The sequence below is a fragment of the Pleurodeles waltl genome, chromosome 4_2 (assembly GCF_031143425.1).
Source record: "Pleurodeles waltl isolate 20211129_DDA chromosome 4_2, aPleWal1.hap1.20221129, whole genome shotgun sequence".
NCBI lineage: Eukaryota > Metazoa > Chordata > Amphibia > Caudata > Salamandridae > Pleurodeles > Pleurodeles waltl.
Window position 1 is genome coordinate 941,154,558 of NC_090443.1, and position 21,497 is coordinate 941,176,054.

General features: G+C 43.4%; 1 protein-coding gene across 1 annotated transcript in view; it reads right to left on the bottom strand.

The window, feature by feature from the left end:
• LOC138293501 (vitamin D3 hydroxylase-associated protein-like) overlaps nt 1–21,497 on the bottom strand; it is an 806,941-nt gene that overhangs the window by 80,889 nt on the left and 704,555 nt on the right. Inside the window, exons 11-12 of the mRNA XM_069232739.1 lie at nt 20,583–20,626; nt 3,357–3,396 (exon numbers count right to left, since the gene is read on the bottom strand). Coding sequence (XP_069088840.1) covers nt 3,357–3,396; nt 20,583–20,626 — 84 coding nt within the window. The remainder of the gene's footprint in view (nt 1–3,356; nt 3,397–20,582; nt 20,627–21,497) is intronic.

The window sequence follows — 21,497 nt, forward strand, 5'->3', positions numbered from 1 at the left end:
TACGCGACGGGTGCCACTGCACCCGTCGCACATCCTCCACTCCGCCGGCTCCATTCGGAGCCGGCATCCTCATGGAAGGGTTTTTCCCGCTGGGCTGGCGGGCGGCCTTTTGGCGGTTGCCCGCCAGCCCAGTGGGAAACCCATAATACCCGTGGCGGTCTTTTGACCGCGCAGCGGTATTTTGGCGGTTCCCTCCAGGCGGGCGGCTCCCGCAGCCCGCCGGGGTCAGAATGACCCCCATAATGCCTTCCAATCCAATACACACTCTATTAACAGAGACAATACTCAAATAGTACTAAAGAGGATACATTTGTCACAGTGCTTCCCAAAATCAACATAGGTTTCATCTACTATTTTTGACTCCGTGAAGGCGCCGTGTACCTTGGAAAGAGAGGGGCTTATAGATATATTAAAGTATATTATAACACATGGGAGACTGTCCTGTATAAAAGCCTGTCTCTAATTTCCGTGTTACAGACAACTAGTGACGCCTCTATGCCTTAGTTACTTAACTGTAAAAAGTGTTTACAGTTGAGCACTGGGGTCACCACGCCGAAGACAGGTCACGGAGCAGAAGCAGAGCAGCAATTTATACACAGAAAACAGGAACTGGTTCACTTTCTTCGGGTGTGTTTTCTGAAACGGTGATGGGCATAAAGGAGATATGTACGGCGATAAGTTTATTTTTCGCTCACTAAAGCTCATTACAGAAAAGGTAGAACTTCTTTGCGTTTTTCTGCACATCCTAAGCCGTGGTGTTTTTCAATCCGACTTACATAACAACAAATTAGCAGGGTCTTTTTGATATGTAATTCTGCACTAGACCTGTCCTTTTCATATAGAGAGCAAGTCACCAAAAATGTAAGCAGTTTGAAGGAATGGTATTGGTGTGACAATGCAGTATAAGGAATACAATACAATTATAAAGATAATAATATTGCAAGTCAACTCAGGGGTCCATGGCCTTATAAAGGAACCTGGCCTTCGGCCTCGTCCCCCCTATATGGTCAAGGAACTGCATGGTGGATGCAATATCTTCAAAATGTAGTGTGGTTTTGGTCCACATTTAATTTAACTGCCATGGCATCCATCTATCTATCTATCTATCTATCTATCTATCTATCTATCTATCTATCTATCTATCTATCTATCTATCTATCTATCTATCTATCTATCTATCTATCTATCTATCTATCAAAGAGCATGATAAACAGACAGAGAGGGGAGAGTGACTGCTGTGGTACTTTGTGTAAGAAAGAAAGAGAAAATGTATGTAAAAAATACCCACATTTTTAAGGCTTAGCCTTTTCCAGTCCGCCTCCTGCCCACGTTGAAGTTGAGGATAATCCCTGTTTAGCTCCCAGGGATGCTAGCTGGAGGGAGCCAGTCCCATGTCCTCTTTACCAGAAGAGGTGATTCTGTGGATATGATATTCTATTTCCACATTGGAATTAGGAGCAGCTATCCCTTCACATGAGACCAAACTGGAAAAGAGCTCTGCAAAGGATTTCTTCGTGGAAAACTGTGTTTCTTTCTGTATCGCATCTGACACCAGCGTCCAAAGTCGTCTTCAAATCATTTTTAAGTCACTAATTGCTTCTCTTTTTCTTAAGGACAATTTCCATCAAGCTAGCTCAATACTGTAAAGGTACGCCAATAATTAAGCTCTGGTATGTGGTTCGCAAGTTTAAATCTCAAGCAGATGCTCGTAAATTGAGTACCTTAGCTGAACAATAATCATCATCTTTTAATACACAATTTACAGATACCAACATGTGGTATACAGTGTCCCAAAATGTGGTTTATATTATTTTAATATTGTCATAGTTCAAGAAAGCTCCTTGTTCACCTTTACTAACATTACCTGAACTTGGTTAAGTGGTCATAGTAATCAGAAGTGGTAAGTCAAGCAAATTCACCCTTTGCCAAGGCAGGTGAAATTCACTGACTTTACCCTACATCAAGTTAATCTTCCTGGAGGCCGCTGTCCCCTCCAGGGAGTTTGGGACTTCCAGCTACCCCCAGTCAACTGAGACTCAGCTGCCAATTACCACGCATTTGGTGTTAGAATAACTGACACCCTTAACAAGCCATTTCTGAATAATGAATCACTTAAAACAAATTGCTAACATGTTACTGAACTGCAGTTTGTGCTTTGTATATGTGAAAAAGCATTTTTGTGAGCAGAAATGGCCCATTTCCAACTACAAAAATGCTCTTGTACGTATGACCCCAGTCAAAATGGAAGTTCAGGCACACTGATGTAATTCTTCAAATCTGTGGACATCATTCTTGCCTTCACTTGTGACATCTCTAGTGACCCTAAAAATGACTTGCTTGAGCAGTCACTCTCAAATGACCTGGCAAGTCCTTTTGTTTGATCTTTTGAGCTACCTTGTGACCTTCCTGCTGTATTGTTTATCAAATAATTTGTCACTGTTATTTTGGTTAATTCTTAAGGTCAAACTAGTCTATAAAAAACTTACATAAATCAGTGAATAACAATGTGCCTGATCTTTAAGTTCAGGCAAGCCATATGCCTGCCAGTAAGAAGCTTATATTTGGGTACTGGCCTCTTTCAAGTAGACTTCAACAAACACTCCCTTGGTGACTGAGAAATATCACTGAAGCTTGTATGCCAAATCCTGTACATGAGCCATGAGCTGCCACAGAGAAACTGGGGCTCATGCACTTCAGAGATACCCATTCTCCAGATCAAATAGCAGGCTGTTTGTATGAGCAATGAGGATCTGACCAATGTCATGTTATGAAACATAATTTCAGAGCCCAAAAGTTTGCCCCAAACAATATATATTTACCCATCCTTTTAAAATTTTCCAACATCCTCATCTGGTTGAAAGATTGTGCCATACATCACCCCCATATCCTCACAATTCACTTGTGTTTAGCCTAGATCTTCCAAGAACACCAAGTCACTGGAAGGAGGTTGCTGAAAGGATGTCCGGATCCAATTTATGTTGTATGTTGAAAATGTCAATTAAAAAGATTTATATTAAAAAAATGAATGCCAAGACTCTTGGAAGGATTCTTCTCGGAGAATAACACAACCTCATTATGCACTAGTATTGATCTTGAAAATGTTCTTTCTTCATTGTTTTTGTCCCTGTAAAGCTATTTTGGACACTGTGGGATCTCAACACCATGACCCCATACTGTGATGTTATGATTTTCTGTTGTTTACCCATTTGTAAGCAAAGGACACATTGGGGAATGATTAATAGAACTTCAACTTTAATACTTGCTCTCATGCTGAGAGTGATGGAGACATTACATACACCAAAGAATCTGTGACATTTTAGGAGGTAGTTAATAAAAGATACTTAAAAATGATGTACCTGCTGTACTTTCTGGTTTGCCCACAGATCCTTGACCGACCTAAATGTTTTAAAGAAATTAGTAAATAACACAAAATACTCACAGTGTAACCAACACACTATGCTGCAGAACAGTGTATTAGACAATGTATTTTCACATTTCCAGATCTTGCATTCTGAAAATATCATGTATCAGTTTCCACATTGCACCCGCGCCATGTTGGATCAGGCTGAAATCATGTCTGTTTCCACTTCATATGAGTGTCATCTTCAATCAGGTTGAGACAGCATCGGTGCCTACATTGGATATGAAGTCAATATGCTTATAGTCATGCTATGATTCCATAGTTTTATCCATGTTTGGGATTATATTTCCAATCTGCACTACAACAAAGCAAATATCCGCAGCCTGTCTGTGGAGGTACGTTTAAGTATTTGAGGTGAATATTTCATTGCTACTTTTTAGGTGTGGCACAACTCTAATGGTAACCATGTAGGCCATGACACACACATATTTGTCTGTTATTCAGGTGTGGCACAGTTCGAGTGATCATCAGTGCAACATCATAGCTGTGACACACGCATATTCTAAGTCAATTTAGTTTTCTTGTGGTTATTTTTGTCATTTTTGCATGATAAAATGCAAAGTGTAAGCCCTCATCTCCCTTTTCTTCAACTACCAAGAGAACCACCAGTTAAATGAAAAACATGATTTAGAGCATTCACTAGTTAAGAGGAAACAGATTCACTGTAGAACATAAACAATATCTTTTAGAACACAATTTAGGATCTGAAGGTCAAGCTATTTTTGAATATTTGCCTCCTTTGGTTGTAGCAGATGGAGAAGAAGAGGCAGACGAATTTAGGGATGGTTTGCATAGACTGAAACAACAATTTGATGAACAACCAAGTTTAATTGATTTGAGACAAACATTTTTTACAAGAGAACAAAAATAAGACAAATCCATTGACATTTATGTTGCAAATCTGTGCATGTTAGCTCCTGACTATGAATCTGAGAAACACGCTGCTCATTTGATTTAAATTGTTGTTTGCTACAGAGAAAAAAGTGCAAGAGAAAATATTTACTCTTAAGAATCCTTTGTTTTGCAAGCAACTATAAGTATTGTTAACCGTACTGAAATTTCTCGAGAATCATCCAAGGAACTTATGAGAAGTAATAATTCTGTGGTAGGAGTAGATAAAGAACAGACATCAAACATTTCCCAGAAAGTAGTTTTCAGAAAGGGGTAAGTCCCAACAAATCAGAGGGAAAGATGAGGAGTGATTTTTATATCCTTTTGCATGCGTCGGACAGCCCGGGACATCTGACACCACAGAACTGTGCAACGCACATGGCATTGAAATCTCTCTGGTGCCTGCACCATAGAGACTTCCTGCACAATGAAACAGCCTCAGGAGCTGGGGGAAAGGTTCCCCAACTCCTGAGGCTGTTTCTTTGTTTTCAGTTAAATGATAAGTGCACATGGCGCGCGGATGTCATTTCACTGAATACAAAAGTGAAATGACCCGACCTGCTCATTTCACTTTCATTGCCTCGGTGCTCAGGGGCTATTTCAGCCCCCTGAACACTGAGGAAGACAGAATAGGTATCTACCCTTTTTTAATGGTACCCCTCCCTAGGGGATCCCTGCCTCCCTGTGCAGGAGGGCGATCCCCAAGCAGAGATCTACCCACTACACACCAACGAGGGAGAAGCGGCCCCTTGGGCAAGGTCTTTTGCTGCCACCTTGTTTAAGGGCCATAATCAGTTTTCTGCCCCATACGGGGAGAAGATAGGAGTAATACCCTTCAATCCGAAGCCCCACTAGGCACCAGCGATTTTTGTTATTTCTCTAACGGTGAGGGCTGCCCAGAATTGGCATTGCAATGTCCCCACTCCTCCCCCCCACCAAAAAAATTGTAACAGTCTTTCTGTCCCACCTGGGGAACAGGTAGCCCACTAGGCACCAGGGATTTGTTTTTATTCATTTAGGGGTGGGGGCTGCCCAGATTGGGCATTGCAATGCCCCCCTAAAAAAAAGGCACTTTCTGACAATAGGCCAGTGACAGGAATGGGTCCAACCTTGGTCAAAAGGAGTCTCCACACAAGGGCTCCCATTGTCCACGGTTTGATCTGTTCCTGTCGCAGCACTTGGCCCAGCCACACAAGTGGGGCAGCAGTTTTATCGGCACAAGGGGGGCAATGCTTGGTGGTAGGAATTTTGCAGCTCCCTGCGGTTCTCAGAATGTTCCATCACAAAAATGGAAATACGTATTTTTAGTCAAAGTTTTAGGTTTGCAAGGGATTCTAAGTACAAAAACGTGGTGAGAGCCACACAAGTCAGCCCTCCCTGGATACCCCTATGTGTCTAGTTTAAAAAAATGTACAGGTTGATTAGGTTACCCTAGGAGCCCGGTGAGCTAGGATCCAAAACCTAGAGCTACCCACATCAGAAAAAGAGGGTCAGTTTTCAGTGGAAAAATGCACTGTGTCCACGTATTTTGGACTGTTTCCTGTCGCGCGCACTAGGTCTACCCCTACAAGTGGGGCATTGTATGGCATTAGAAAATACATTTGCACCTGTAAATAAATCACTGGGTTCACATGTAACATTTCAACGTTTACTGTGATCCATCAAGTCAGCTAAATGTGTGCAATGTGTGAAGCTACATCAATGAGACCAGAACATAATTACATGTGTGCATTACTGTCAGACACAAAGTAACACACTAGGATCCTAACATGAAAAAGGTGAAAGATGGTGTTATGGGCTATAACTAACTTACAGAATCGTAAATACATGTATTGAACCGATATTCATGGAAGTTGACATATGGCATGTATGAGTCTGAACCAAGTGTATGATAATTTACCCAGATGAGAGCACCAGTACAACCAAATTGTGTGGTTCAGAAGAGGCAAATCTAATCTGTGACGAGCAGCTGTCAGTGTGGCAGAATACAGACCCAAATATGGCTAATGTCATATGTGCAACACTTTACAACAATAATATTGCCAGACCCCAGAAATGCCAGTTGAAGTTCCATATTTACCTATCCAAGATACCATATACATACACATTGTGAATAGCTGGAACTGTGCATGACAAATGCTTTGACTAGCTGATGTAATTTAGCAGCAAATCTGACCTCTCCTTGTTCATAGGGGATGCACATGGTCATCCATGGAAATAAAGACAGAAAGCATACCTTAAGCCATTCCTCCTACTTGGCCAGTGCACACATGAGAACACCCAGACACTCAATCAACATGAAGAGATAATTGTCACCACACTGTAAACATTGTCCCCCCACCTCCTTAAGAGACAAGATACGAGTAGGACAACATAAACTAAGGCTGCACATGTACTAACTTAACCTATGTCCTTAACAAATATACATTTATTTAAAGTATTTTTTAAATTTTTTAATTTGTTTTGTTTCAAAAAAAAATATACATAGAAACCCCAACATAACTCCCCAACTAGCCCCCCCAAAATAAAAAGTGTACTAAAGCCCACCCCCAACTATACTTACTCTAACCTATCCCTACCCTACATTATTTTACTAACCTAACACTGCCCATCTAAAACCCACTATAAATATTTAACAACAGTAAAAGGGAGAGGGAAGGAACTGAGAGAGCCTGGCACAGTCATCATGTTGTGCAAGGCTTAACTGATTGGCGCTATGCATGCATTACACCACTTTGTTATTATGGCGCAGGGAAGATAGCACTTCTGCCCTGCCTCAGCTTCATTAGTAAAAATCACAATGGCAGCTCTAAGGTGGCGCTGGGGCTCTTTAATCAGGCCCAAAATAACCTGTCCAGATCCTTTGACAAAACATGCTGCACTCAACCTTATTTCCGCCTGTCATGCACATGCAAATAATGCTGTTGCTATGCAAATGGGATACTTACCAACTGGTCCACCAATCTAAATCCCCAGGTGATCCAGTAGATCTTGCTCCCTTGGTATCAGGTCAGCCCAATGGTGTTTCAGCTGGTGGTCATTGTGTCCTCCTCCAAATATTCAGGTTAGGTGGTGGAGCACCTTGCCACACCACAGCTTCCTGGCCTCTGTAGGGTACCCCTGGATCACGCGGCCACCCAAAACCAGCATTATCGGAAAGTAATGCTGCACGAGCCATATTAACCCTCCCAGTTCATCTGCCGTCATCTTTGTCATCCTCCCTTTCCCAGACATAATGCAGTTTTAGGAAACTGAAAATGTAAGTGGCCAAAAAATAAATGTACTATAAAACTAGCCCACCTAACCCCAACAAACTATACTACCCCTAGACAAACACCCCACAATACAGTGACAAATGCAGTACAAAAACACTACAAAAGACTGAGGAAATGAAAAATCTAACACAACAGTAACAGCACACAGCACAAAACTCTCCGACAACTCCAATCCTCCAACAGCACCAGCTCACAAACCCTCACACAATCACAGACAATCAGACTTTGAAGTGAAAGTAAAAGTGAACTCTCTGTACCATTTATGCAGGCAGGATGTCCTGTTTCATCACTTCTTGGGCCTGTGCATCACATTTTCAGATATGCGTTGCTTTTTGTGACGCATGACGGTCATGCGTCGATTTTTTGCCATTGAGGCTGAGTAGGCCTCAAGACTTGTGATTGGCGCGCAGGGGCCAGGCATAATTTTTCTGAATAAGAAACTATGAAGTTTGGGGATTTGTGTCTAACATTTTGACGCATGACGGTCATGTGTGGTATTCCTTCCCATGAAGCCTGACAAGGCCTGTGGACTTTCAATTGTTGCGAAGGGGCAAGGTGTCAATTGTTTGGCCTTGCAGCGTATGGAATATTGCCGTTTGCGTCAAAATATTTTGACACATGACGGGAATGCATGGATTTTTTTTAAAAGGCTTACAGTGCACCCAGATTCACATACCATGTCACAGTGTCTATGCAGGTATGTAGTCAGTAGGATATGGCTACCTGTGTGTGCATGTCTGTTCATATCTTTATGGTAACATCTGCATGTGTTACCAATATGTTTGTATATGTGTGTGATGCATGTAATGATTGATACCGTGTGTACATGTACATGTGTTGCTAGACTGTGTCCACATACATGTTACCACATGTGTATTAGATATGTACATATGTGATCTAACACATATTTGTGGATGTACCACATTGTAATGTCTGAAATACAAAATGTACTTTTACCAACAAAACAGTAAATATGATGGGCTATGTCCAATACATGGTAATGCATGTGATACCCATGACAAATTGTACTCAGAGGATGCAGTGGACTATGGCTGGGTTGATTTCACATTACCCCTGGCAATGTGAGTGCATGTGTCTCCAAACTGTGGTGTGTAGCCAGGTTCATGCTTCATGATGCTCTGGTACATGTGTGACATATAGTTTCTGTTAGACCTGACAGCCTTAGGGTGGTCACCCCTAACTTTTTGCCTGCCTCCCTCCACTTTTTAGACATTCGTTTTGCTGGTTTTAGGACTCTGCACACTTTACCACTACTAACCAGTGCTAAAGTGCATATGCTATCTCCCATTAAAACATGCTGACATTGGTTTATACCCAATTGTCTTATTTAATCTACTTGTAAGACCCCAGTAAAGTGCACTACATGTGCCCAGGGCCTGTAGATTAAATGCTACTAGTAGCCCTGTAGCACTGATTGTGCTATCCGCATAAGTAGTCTCTTATCCATGCTTCAGGCCTGCCATTGCAAGGCCTGTGTGTGCAGTTTGACTGCCACTTGGTACTTGCCAAGCCTTAAACTCCCCTTCTTCTACATACATGTCACCCCTAAGGTAGGCCCTGTATACCCCATAGGGCCGTGTGCTATGTAGATAAAAGGCAGGACATGTACCTGTGCAGTTTATATGTCCTGGTAGTGTAAAACCCCATTTGCTTTTACACTGCTGTGAGGCCTGCTCCTTTCATAGGCTAACATTAGGGCTACCTTCATATACTGTTTGAGTGGTAGATTCTGATCTGAAAGGAGTAACAAGGTCATATTTAGTATGGCCAGAATGGTAATACAAAATCCTACTGACTGGTGAAGCTGGATTTAATATTACTATTTTAGAAATGCCACTTTTAGAAAGTGAGCATTTCTCTGCACTTAGGGCCAGATGAAGGTAGGTTCCAAATTGCGAGTTGCAATTTGCGAGTCCCAGCGACTTGCAAATTGCAACTCGCAATTTGGAATGCAGAAAGGTGTCTCAGACACCTTCTGCCAGTCGCTATGGGGTCGCAAAGACCCACCTCATTAATATTAATGAGGTGGGTCGCAATTTGCGACCCCATAGCGATTCAGGGCACTCACGGAGATGGAGGCCTGCTGGGAACAGCAGACCTCCATGTCCGTGACTGCTTTTAAATAAAGCATTTTTTTTTTTCAAAGTGCAACCTGTTTTCCTTAAAGGAAAACGAGCTGCACTTTGAAAAATAAAACGAAACCTTTTGTTTCGGTATTTTTCAGGGCAGGTAGTGGTCCATTGGACCACTGCCTGCTCTGAAAAATAATTTTTTGGTCCAGTCACAAAGGGGAATGGGTCCCTTGGGGACCCCTTCCCGTTTGCGACTGGGTTACCATCCACTTCAAGTGGATGGTAACGTCGAGTCCATTTGCGACCGCTTTCGCGGTCGCAAATGGAATTGCATACCAGTGCGACTCGCAAATAGGAAGGGAAAATGAATTTCTACATACCAGATGGGCTTTAGCGACTCGCAAACGGCGTTTTTCGCCGTTTGTGAGTCGCTAAAGCTTTCCTACATCTGGCCCTTAAATCCTTCTGTGCTTTACAATCCACGTCTAGCTGGGTTTGTTGACAGCTCCCTTGTGCATTCCACTCAGACAAACCACAAAGTATGAGATGCTCAGTCACACTTGCACACATCTGCATATTTAATGGGTCTTCCTGGGCTGGGAGGGTGGACGACCTGACACTTACATGTCAAAGGACAGTAGCCTGCCCTCACACAAAGGACTGCCACACCCCCTACTGGGACCCTGGCGGACAGGATGGAACTGAAAGGGGACCTTGTGCACTTCTAAGCCACTCTTTGAAGTCTCCCCCACTTCAAAGGCACATTTGGGTATTTAAGCAGGGTCTCTGACCCTACCAACTCAGACACTTCTGGACAAGATACCACTGGAGAAGAATCCCTGAATCAGAATCTGCAACCTGCCAAGAGGAACTGCCTGGCTGCCCAAAGGACTCACCTGACTGCTTTTCTGCAAAGGACTGCTGTCTTGCTGTTGCCCTGCTGCCTTGCTGCCCCCTGGCTCTGCTGAGAAGTTCTCTCCAAGGGCTTGGATAGAGCTTGCCTCCTGTTTCTGTAAGTCTCAGGACCAAAACAACTTCATACTGCAAAAGTACTCCTTGTGCGGCGAAAATTCAACGGACAGCCTGCATCACAGTGAGAAAATCACTGCATGCCGAACCCGAATGACGCAGCCCGGCTCCCCGAAGTGGAGATTGACGCAGCGGCAGTGACCGCAACTTCGACGCACGGCCCACGGAATCAATGCAAAGCCGACCTGGAACAATGCAGTCCGACTTCCTGAGAGGAACCAACGCAAGTGCCAGCCGTACAGCAGAAATTTCCACGCATCACCAACCAGATCGATGCAGCTCCTGTGACTTCGTCCTGCACGCCCAGGATTTCAACGCATCGCCCCTGGGGAGTCTGAAAACCCCGTACCCCGAAGAGGATCAAGGTTAGCACACCGGAAATCGATGCAAAGCCTTCACAGCGTGAAAACTCAATGACGTATCGTCTGGGTGTGTTGGAAAAAAATTGACGCACACCTCCCCGTTTTCCACGCATCTCCTCCTCTGCTGTCCCCTGCAGAGAATTTGAACGCAATCAAGGTACTTTGTGCTTGCCAGAGACATGTGTTGCTTTTTAAAGACTAAAGACTTATTTATATAATTTTGGAAGTGATATTTCAACGTGTACTTATTGAATCTTGATCGTTTTGACCTGCATTTAACCAGATAAATACTATATATTTGTTAAACACTGTGTGGTGTATTTTTGTGGTGTTATGCTGTGATACTGCATGATGTATTGCACAAATACTTTACACATTGCCTTCTAAGTTAAACCTGACTGCTCAGTGGCAAGCTACCAGAGGGTGGGCACAGGATAATTTGGATTGTGTGTGATTTACCCTGACTAGAGTGAGGGTCCTTGCTTGGACAGGGGGTAACCTCACTGCCAACCAAAGACCCCATTTCTAACAGTTTCCCATGCATCTTAGATGCAGGAGATGGTGTACACATGTGTCAATGAAGGTTGGTATGTGCCCTGTGTGTGTAAAGACATGTGTAGTGTCATATTTGTAAAATATGACCACAACAGTATGTTCACGGAATATGAAACCTCTCATATCTATCTTCCTGCATGGACACATGTTGGACTTTGTCAAATGTATGTGTAGTCATATCAGTGCCATCTATGTTTCTGCATGTTGGAACACATCTGAAGGTCATTTTATTCTGTCAATGAACTTGTAATACATATGCATTTTCTTTTACCACATATCTTGTAAGGAATAGATTGTGTGCTACATTGCTGCCAATCTTTAGGATGCTTACACTTTGCACACATCTTTTACAGCAACATTGTCTGGTCATACATGGACAGGATGCAATGTGTGACTTGTGTAAACTGAAGATGTACACATCTTCTACTACTGGCTACATGATAGTTACCTTCCCATTGCCTGGCTTTGCAAGACTACATGACTTCCATACACACATGACATTACACCTGCCACAGCACTTGTGTTGTCTTCAAGTGACCTCCCCATGTTGTATCTCCATGTATCTGTGGGTATCTGTCAGCTGTCCATCCACATCCTTCATTGTACATGGGTATGCACTAAATCATGCATTCCACAACCTATGTCACTTTCACCATGAGTGTATGACGTTTGTGTGTGAAATTAACTCAGCGCTGGTGTTTGTATCAGCCACATGTAACATATCTGTCTCTTTCTTTTCCCATACATTTTCGGATGGGTCTGTGACATGTTTGGACATTACTGGACATACTTACACATCTCACACCTGAGTGGCTTGTTGGAGACCTAGACATGTTAGGGAATTCTGCGGTTGATAACTTTCTCTTGGTCTGGCATGTGAGTGTCAATGAGAGGTATATATTGATATGTGGTTTGTGATGGTATAATACAGACTATACTAGGTTACCTTGCTGACACATGTCAACCATTGTAGGTAATTGCAAACCCTTTCCTACCTAGGCCATACACATGTACATCAGTCTTCACATGCATATCTGGATTCGTTGTAGGCATGTGTCAAGACAGCAGATTTGTGTGACAAGTGTGTTTAGAATATACATAGGGAGTAGAACACACTCTGCCTAAATTCCACCCAGACATTAATTTGTTGGTGCATTGTCCCATTTTATTCTTAAATCCTGGCAATGGGCCAAATGTATGGCAAGTGGTTCAGCACCAACTGCTGCTTCATTTGTCTAGCAACCCATAGCACACTCCACAGCCAATGTGTGTGTGCCATATTATATCATAGGTACAGCACACCATGTGGCAGGGTTTGGCAATATGGCAGTACCAGGAGGTAAGCCCATTGACATAGAGTGCAGACTTTGGCTCTAACATTGGCTACTAACCCTGAACTGTAAATGAAGGTCCATTGTTACCACTGGTCTCCCCCCTTGTCACATGTACACCCTGCTAGCGTAGCAGTGATCCACCTCAGATGTGACACAGTTCAGTTCCTATGTTACTAAAGCACCATTTGATAACAACCCCTACCTTATGCATGCCCCCCTTGCATACATCCTGCCAGGCTTAGGGATTATGTGGGGAAAGGGCTAGGATTTTGCACTTAGCCCACTTAACGCCATATTATATTTTGTGGTGCGTGAATCTAGGCCTTCGAGAGCCACATGGCAATGAGTTATGTGATACTGATGTGTGGCATGGAGGTGCTAGTCCCTCTTACATCACAAACTACGTTGCAACCATACTTGTAACTGTTGTGTTTCTTTCCTGCTCTCTGAGGTATGAGCAACATTCCAATGGTATATGTAGTGGAGAATGAGTATACCATGGTCATTCTGGTGCAAAGTTATGTATTGGTGATATCTACAATGTGATAATACTTATACAGTTACTATGTGTAGGAGTTCTGTACAATTTCTAGTCTAGGAGATCTCCTGCAGCAGTGTTTTGTAGTTCCCTTTCCAAATGTGCTGCACCACTGTCATCCTCCTCCTCATTGGGGACATCTACCTGTCCATCCCAGGGAACATTGTTCCGTATACATATATTATGCAAGATTGCACATACCAGTATCATCTTGTATGCCAGTGGTGGTGCATACAACAGGTTTCCTCCTGTCAGGGCCAGGCAGCTGAACCTTGACTTCAGAAGCCCAAATGTCCTCTCCACCACATTTCGTGTCCTTCTGTGCCCTTCATTATATGCACACTCTTCCACCGTTGTGGGGTTGCCAAATGGAGTCATCACCCATGACGTATGCCGTATCCTTGGTCGGCTGCGAAGGCATGAGATGACATGTGTTGGTAATGCTTAATAGTGGTTTCGTATGTACCTTGGCAGATGTTAGTTTAGGTGGAGTGGTGACTCAGACTTGCTTCTGGTATTGTGTATGTTTCTGTTTTGCAAAATGGTTTAATTGGTCTGTGTTGATGGACATTACAGTCGTGGGTTGTGGCTCAGGGACCTGGGGATTGTCAAATTAAATCCAAACTGATGGTTCAACCATTGCAAATATGTGTTGTGTTGTGCATATTTGAGGGAGTGTCCTCTTGTTGGTGGAACCTACCACCTCCTTGCACCACAGTGGTGCCATACATAGAGACACTATGGTAGCCCTACAAAGCCAAACTCTGACCTCCAAGTTACCATGTGGCACTACGCATGCAGTGCAACATTTAGTGACTCTTTGTAGCAGATGATGACTGTGCCAGCCATCAAGTGTACTAGCGTGTGAATCACACATTTGGAGGATGAGCAAAATTGGTGCAGTGGAATCTCCTAGGTTCCTATACATGAGATATCACAGATACTTTCAACACATGCACAGTGCAGGCATTGGGAGGGGGCACCGCTTATGTTTACATTGGTCACTATGTTCGGTGCATGAAAGGCCAGGTATGTCCTCTATACTCCTACACAGTCCTACTATGGTATCCATTACCTTTACAATACTGCACAAACTCTGTGCCATGGTGGGACGTTTCTTGTATATGGCACAAACATGGTGGCGCTAGGGGTGCTAAGGGGCACATGTGAGGTGACACTGGACTAGATGCTGCACCACTCCTCATTATTCTGCCTCATGGTCTTTCATGGCAGGTAATGTTGTATTCCTATGTGTGCGACATGATGCAGCAGACAGTGAATTGTGCACACTTACAGGTGGGTCAGGTAAGTGTAGGTAATATGTAGTTAGTAATGGCATCACTTGGGTGGCATGTGATATTGGTGCTGCCAGAGGCTTGAACACCATAGCTAATGTGGGGCTGTGTCTATGTGTGACTTTCTTTACATTCACATGGCCTATGCCATTCACACAGCTGAGCTATTCATTGTTTGGTATAATGTGTGTGGGATCTGTATTTAGGTGTCAACCAGTGGACACTAGTAGTTGTTTGGGCCCAGCTTCTGTATGCAAAGGGGACATGGCTGGGAGATACCACCCATATGTGCGCACATTGTCTGAAAAGATCCTTGCACCAGCATATGGAGGACAGTGAGGAGCTTGGTCATGGGTGGTATATTTGTTGGAGTTTTCACCTGTGCAGTGGTGCAGCAGGCATACAACTGACTCCCAGTTCAGACGATAGGTCCTGATTACATCTTGATCCCTGAACCCAAGGATGGTTGTACGCTGTTGAAAGATCCTTTCCCGCCTTCTGCGCTGCTTTTGTGACTGCTGTGGTGGTGTTTGGGGTTGCTGCGCTGGTGCTGGAGGGACCTGTTGTCGTCGCTGACATCTGCGGTATGTGCCAAGCTGGCGCAATAACAGTTCCAGGTTGTCCAGGAGGTTGCCAATGCTCCTTCTGTGTGTTTTCCTTAAGTAGTGGTGTGTGGGCCTCATTTTAATGCCTGGTCTGACCAGGCATTACAATTTGACGCAAATTGGGCTTTGCATCATTTTTTGGGACCGGTTCCTTTCTGTGCACCATTTTAGCATTGGGGTGTTAATATACCGCTGGAGGGATAGCGTCATTTTTTGGAAGGGAATGCCTGTCTTGCATATCATTGTCACAAAACGACGCAAGGTAGGTTGGCGCTCCCAAAAAATAATGCTAAACTGATATTTTGATGCTAGCCGGGTCTAGCATCAAAATATAAATATGGCGGTAGATTTATGCCACTTTTGTGTAAAAAACAAAAGTGCACAGATGTGGCGCAAACTTTTCATAAATATGGGCCTAAGTTTAAAATTACTTGAATATGATTTCAAAGTTCAACATTTACCGGGTAGTGACATCAGGGCAGATTTCTTGTCAAGATTTACCCTCCTTGAAAAAGATATTAATTTGGATGATGAGGAAGAGTGGTGGCTGCCAAAGATGCTTATCTGATGGTAGGATTTATAAAACAAAAATGTTTTTCATAGTTGAGAAAGGATGAGGTCCTGAGTGTTGTATCCGATTACATTAGATGGTTGGTCCATAGAAAAACAATTCCATATGATAGTCAGCCATCTTCTAAAATTTCAGATGAATTGTCCTTGGGAAAAAAACAACATGCTAATGCATGGTGATAGATTTATTCCATTAATAGGTTTGAGATCACACGTCATTGATTTGGGACATAAAGGGCATCTGGGCCAAACTGTCACTAAAAGAAGAATTTGTTATGTGTTCTGGTGGCCATTTATGGATACTCAAATAGCTGAGTTTGTAAAAACTTGCATTATTTTCCCGACCAGTGACAAAATCATGAAGACATATACCTGTCCTCTTCAGCCCTTGGACTTACCTGATGGTCCATGAATTATATTAGACGATTTTACAGGACCATTCCACATGTTGCCCATGGGATTCAAATTTTTATAGCCGGGTGTTATAGAAAATGGTGGGAAGTGGAGTTCATGCCTGATCCCAATTCCAAGGGAGCAGTGCTTAATTTGTAAAAAAAAAAAAAAAAAAAAAAGAAGTGCAGGTCCCATCTGGGAGGCCACTCTACCCTGGACCATCCTTGCCCCTGCCAGTGATGCCAATGACAGAACCAACACTAGTCCTAACCATTGCACTCCTAAAAGTGTGACTATTCAAATATTCAGACCATACAAAGCTATAATAACATTGTGAACAAGAGGTAATATTCATTTTCAATGCATGTTAACCTATTATGCACTGTTGATGTGCTTATCTCAAAATTTGACAGACAGCACCACCGTATAGGGGACTGTCCCTAGGGCCGGCGCTGATAATGCACCGGAAACCACCGGCCCAAATTAAGCACTGCAAGGGAGTCATAAAGTTTTCCTAGGGGGGGTTTTCACAGAGAAATTGTTTCTGACAACAGAGTTCAGTTTGTTTTAAATAGAATGAATGAATTTTCAAAACAGTCTACTATCTTTCATCATAGATTTGCACTTTACCACCCTCATGCCAATGATTTTGTGGAAGAGATGAATTTTACTTTAGTTGAATGTATCCAATAGGCAGTAAGCAGCAGATTGGATGTGGTGGAAGAGATAGAGAGCATGGTATGAGCAATCATACCACACCCAATGATATTAAAGGTAAGAGTCATTTTGAGACATTAAAAGGAGGAGTTGCTTCTTTTCAAATGTGCCAAGCCTGGATGAAGATGCGGGGTTTGCGAGTAAATCATGAGAAAGTCATAGTAGCAGAACTAGACAACAGGCGGAGAAATATCAAAATATTTCAAATTGAAGCTTTAATGACAAATACAGTGCCAGAAGTGCTGTGCTTAAATTAAAAGTGGAGTACTGAGTCAGAATGAAATAACCTACAAAAGCACCCAAGACTCATTCAAAATCTGGTCCTCCTGAAAAGTGGATGCTATTAATAGAAATGCTGTCAGTTAAAGGGAAGCAATGGTGGAATGTGTGCAGAGTCTGTAACGATCTGAAGGTTCACAGAGTGTGTCCAGGAGCCAATGAATGTGTTGATAAATGGAATGTCAGGTTTAAAAGATGCTATGACTACCACAGATGGTCTGCACAACAGGAAATGCATTGGAAAGATTCCTCATAGGTTGGGTTGGGATTGATTACTATTATTTTTAAAGATCTAAAGTGTGATCTTTAGACACACTAATACCATACATTATTTTGTATATTTTGTTTTGTTAGATGATGTTAACCAATCTGTATTTAATTTACATTTATTTTATTCATAAGTTTGTGATTTTGTTAAAGGTTTAGGTATTAGTTTTACAATATATTTTTCTTTTGCTTTAAAGGAAGGGAGATATTGTGGAATTTATGTTCAACATTAAATAGTCAATGTTTCTTGTAGAATGTTGTCCTTCGACTCTAAGAGAAGTTCTGTGTCAGTTGACTCCTGGAGAGCTTAAAGACAAAAGTGAATAAAGACCTTTCCTGATATACATTGGTGTGCTGTTATAAATTTACTACACCTCTCCTGCCCAATAGTGACACATCTCTCACCTCCATAAGCTCTTGATAGGGAAGGAAGAGGGGCCTCTCCCTGGACCAATTGCACTTCAGCAACCACCACTTCAGATCATGAGCCATCCCTTCTGAAATCTGAGTGGCATCTGTCAGATTTCCTTGGTGATGGGCCCACTGAGAGTTTAGATTCCATTGCAGAGCCCACATGAGACATGTGCGGTAGTTGACCAGGAAAACGGAGGAGGATAATAGGCCAAGAATCATGAATTGAATTGTCCAGGATAGCAACAATGGCAACATTTCATAAGGGGGGGCAGTTTGACTTTGACTCGTTGACTGTGAATCCCCATGATGTCAAGAGGCTTGCTGTCATCTGAAGGTGGTCTACAACTGAGTCTGGGGAGCCCCTCTTCAACAGCATCACCAAGGTAGGGTAAGACTGCTATCTCCCACCTCCAAAGGTGTACCACAATCACTGCCATCACTATTGTAAACACCTAAGTGGCACTAGTGAGGTGATAAAGAAGCACTGCAAACTGGAAATGTTACTGGTCGACCTTGAACTGCGGGTAGTCTCTGAGGGACTGCAAGACGGGTATATCAAAATACGCATCCTGCAGGATCAAAGGGTCAAAGACACAATCCAGTCTTTCCACAGCAAGGCATTGAGAGGTCAAAGGTCCAGTGCAGAATGTTGTTTTTGGGAGAAGGGAATAAGCAACAACCCTCTCTCGGCCGCGTTCGACACCGTCTGCCACCACACCCTACACACAAGCCTCAGCAATGCAGGAATCCGCGACAGAGCCCTGGACTGGATCACCTGCTATCTCACCGGCAGAACTCAGAGACTCCGCCTCCCTCCATTCTGCTCTGAAGCCACCAAAATCATCTGCGGCGTACCCCAGGGTTCGGCCCTCAGCCCGATCCTCTTCAACATCTACATGGCTCCGCTCACTAACATCACCCGATCCCACAACCTCAACATAATCTCATACGCCGATGACACCCAGCTGATCCTCTCCCTCACCAAGGACACCGACAAGACCACCCTCCACGAAGGAATGAAGGCCATTGCCGAATGGATGAAGAACAGCCGCCCTAAACTGAATTCCAACAAGACTGAGGTCCTCATCTTCGGCTCCACCCCGTCTGCATGGGATGACTCCTGGTGGCCTGCCACATTGGGAACAGCACCGGACCCACCAACCACGCACGCACGCATCCTGGGATTCATCTTGGACTCCTCACCATCTTTGACCCAGCAAGTCAACTCCATCTCCTCCTCCTGCTTCAACACAGTGTGCATGCTTTGAAAGATTTACAGATGGATCCCCACTGAAACAAGAAGAACAGTCACCCAAGCCATTGTAAGCAGCAAACTGGACTACAGCAATGCCCTCTACGCAGGAACCATGGCCTCCACATGCCTCATCCGGGACATTCCCCCGCCACTGCCACATCACAGCCCACCTGAGAGACATGCATTGGCTCCCCGTCAACAAGAGAATCACCTTCAAACTCCTCACCCACGCTCACAAGGCAGCGCACAACACGGACCAGAATACGTCAACAGACGGCTCTCCTTCTACACCCGACCCGACAGCTTCGCTCCGCCGACCTTGCCCTCGCCACCGGCCCACACTTCCAACGAACAACCACCGGCACCAGATCATTCTCGCACCTCACTGCCAAGACGTGGAACTTTCTTCCAACCTACCTGCGTCAGACCAAGGACCTCTTTACCTTCAGGAGACTTCTCAAGACTTGGCTGTTCGAGAAGTAGCAGCCCCCTCTCCCCCCCCTCAGCACCTTGAGACCCTTACGGGTGAGTAGTGCGCTCTACAAATTCCCTGATTGATTGAGTGATCTCCTTTTCAAATCCAGAATCCTTCCTATAGTATTTTTGGATAGCAACATTCACTCCAATTGCAGAATGGAGAGATGCTCCTCTGAAAGTTGATCAAATGTATGAGGAAGATGTGGTAGAAGAAATGTTCATAATGATCCATCTGTCTAACAAGATGGATAGCCATCCTGGGAGGGAAACTTGATCCTTTCTCCCCACAGAATGGTTGCCAGTAATGGCAACATAAAGAGACTTAGAGGTGGCTGCTTCAGGCAAGGGCGACTGAGAGGGAAGGTACCCTGCTGGCCTGCACAATACCTGTCAGAGTCCCATCCCAGGTCTTGAAAGAACTGAAGAGCGGAGGCATTCCTGCATCTATTTGCAGGCATAATTTTCATTCTATTGTGGTACAACAAGGTGACAGAAATTTCTATAGCATACAATTCACAAAATTAGATAAACTATATATAACAGAGTTTTCATGAAGCCTTGAAAATTCTAAGAGTAAATGAGTATCAAGTAAAATGACACATAATTAATGTGATTAAGGAATATAAAGAACAAACTATAGTTCTGTTATTTCTTAACAGGACCACAGAAAGTTTATTCTGTTAGTGCATATGCATGAGTTTGTGTATGCTTGTGCATAAATATGGCATGTCACTCAGTGAAATATACATATGCACCTATTTTCAAATCATACTCATTAAACCATAAAGGAAGGAAAAAATAGTTAATCTTACCTTGACTTAATCAGTGCTTTGAGTAAGCTGCATAAACGGGGTCTCTGGAAAATAAACATGATTTAATGTTAAGTAAATACAGTTAATTAGTAGTTGTGAGAAATTGGGCTGTTGGTTGAGTGGTTGTTAAACCTGCTCAAGCAATACCCACAGTCCTGCCAGGACGAACCACCAAAGTCAGTAAATTAACCTGTGCTTAACCCTCTGGTAGCTTGGCACAAAAGCGGTCAAGCTGAACTTAAAGGCAAGGTGTAAAGAATTTATGCAGCACTCAAACAGTATTTAAGTGAGAATACAACACAAGAAAACTCCCACAACAATATAGAAAAATTAAGTAACCTTTAATTAATTATTTGATACCAAAGGGGCACAGATCCAATCAGTAGGACTGGGGTGATGAATTTTTAAGCTTTAAGGTAAAAACTAAGCCTGGGAGGAATTTGTGGCGTTTCACACCACGAATTCCGCGAAGTTACAAAAAAGCTCAGCAAGATTCTGCTAAGTTCTGCGAGTGGGCAGAATTCAGGCACTTCACTCTGCTAGAGCTGATTTTCAGCACAGATAGCTTGCTTCATGCTGTAAAATCAGCATATACTGCACCACCCGGCACCCCAAAGAGTGCTGCATCTTTCTGCCACTCGTGTAGATTATTTACTCGAGCAGAAGCTTTCTCAACACGAACGGTCGTGACCTGATGCAACTGCCTGCATTGAGAAATCTCACCAAAGGCATTTTAGAACCCAATAATTGTGCTGGGGATGCAAATGCCCCATTGTCGAGATGCGCGTGAGAAAAACACTCTGCCATGTGATGGTTGGTGGAGTTTAGCCAAACTCTGCACTCCAAGCAGGGCGCAGAATGGACAAAAGTTCAAATGCTGCTGGTGGAGTGGAGTTTTCTGCTTACCCCTAGTGA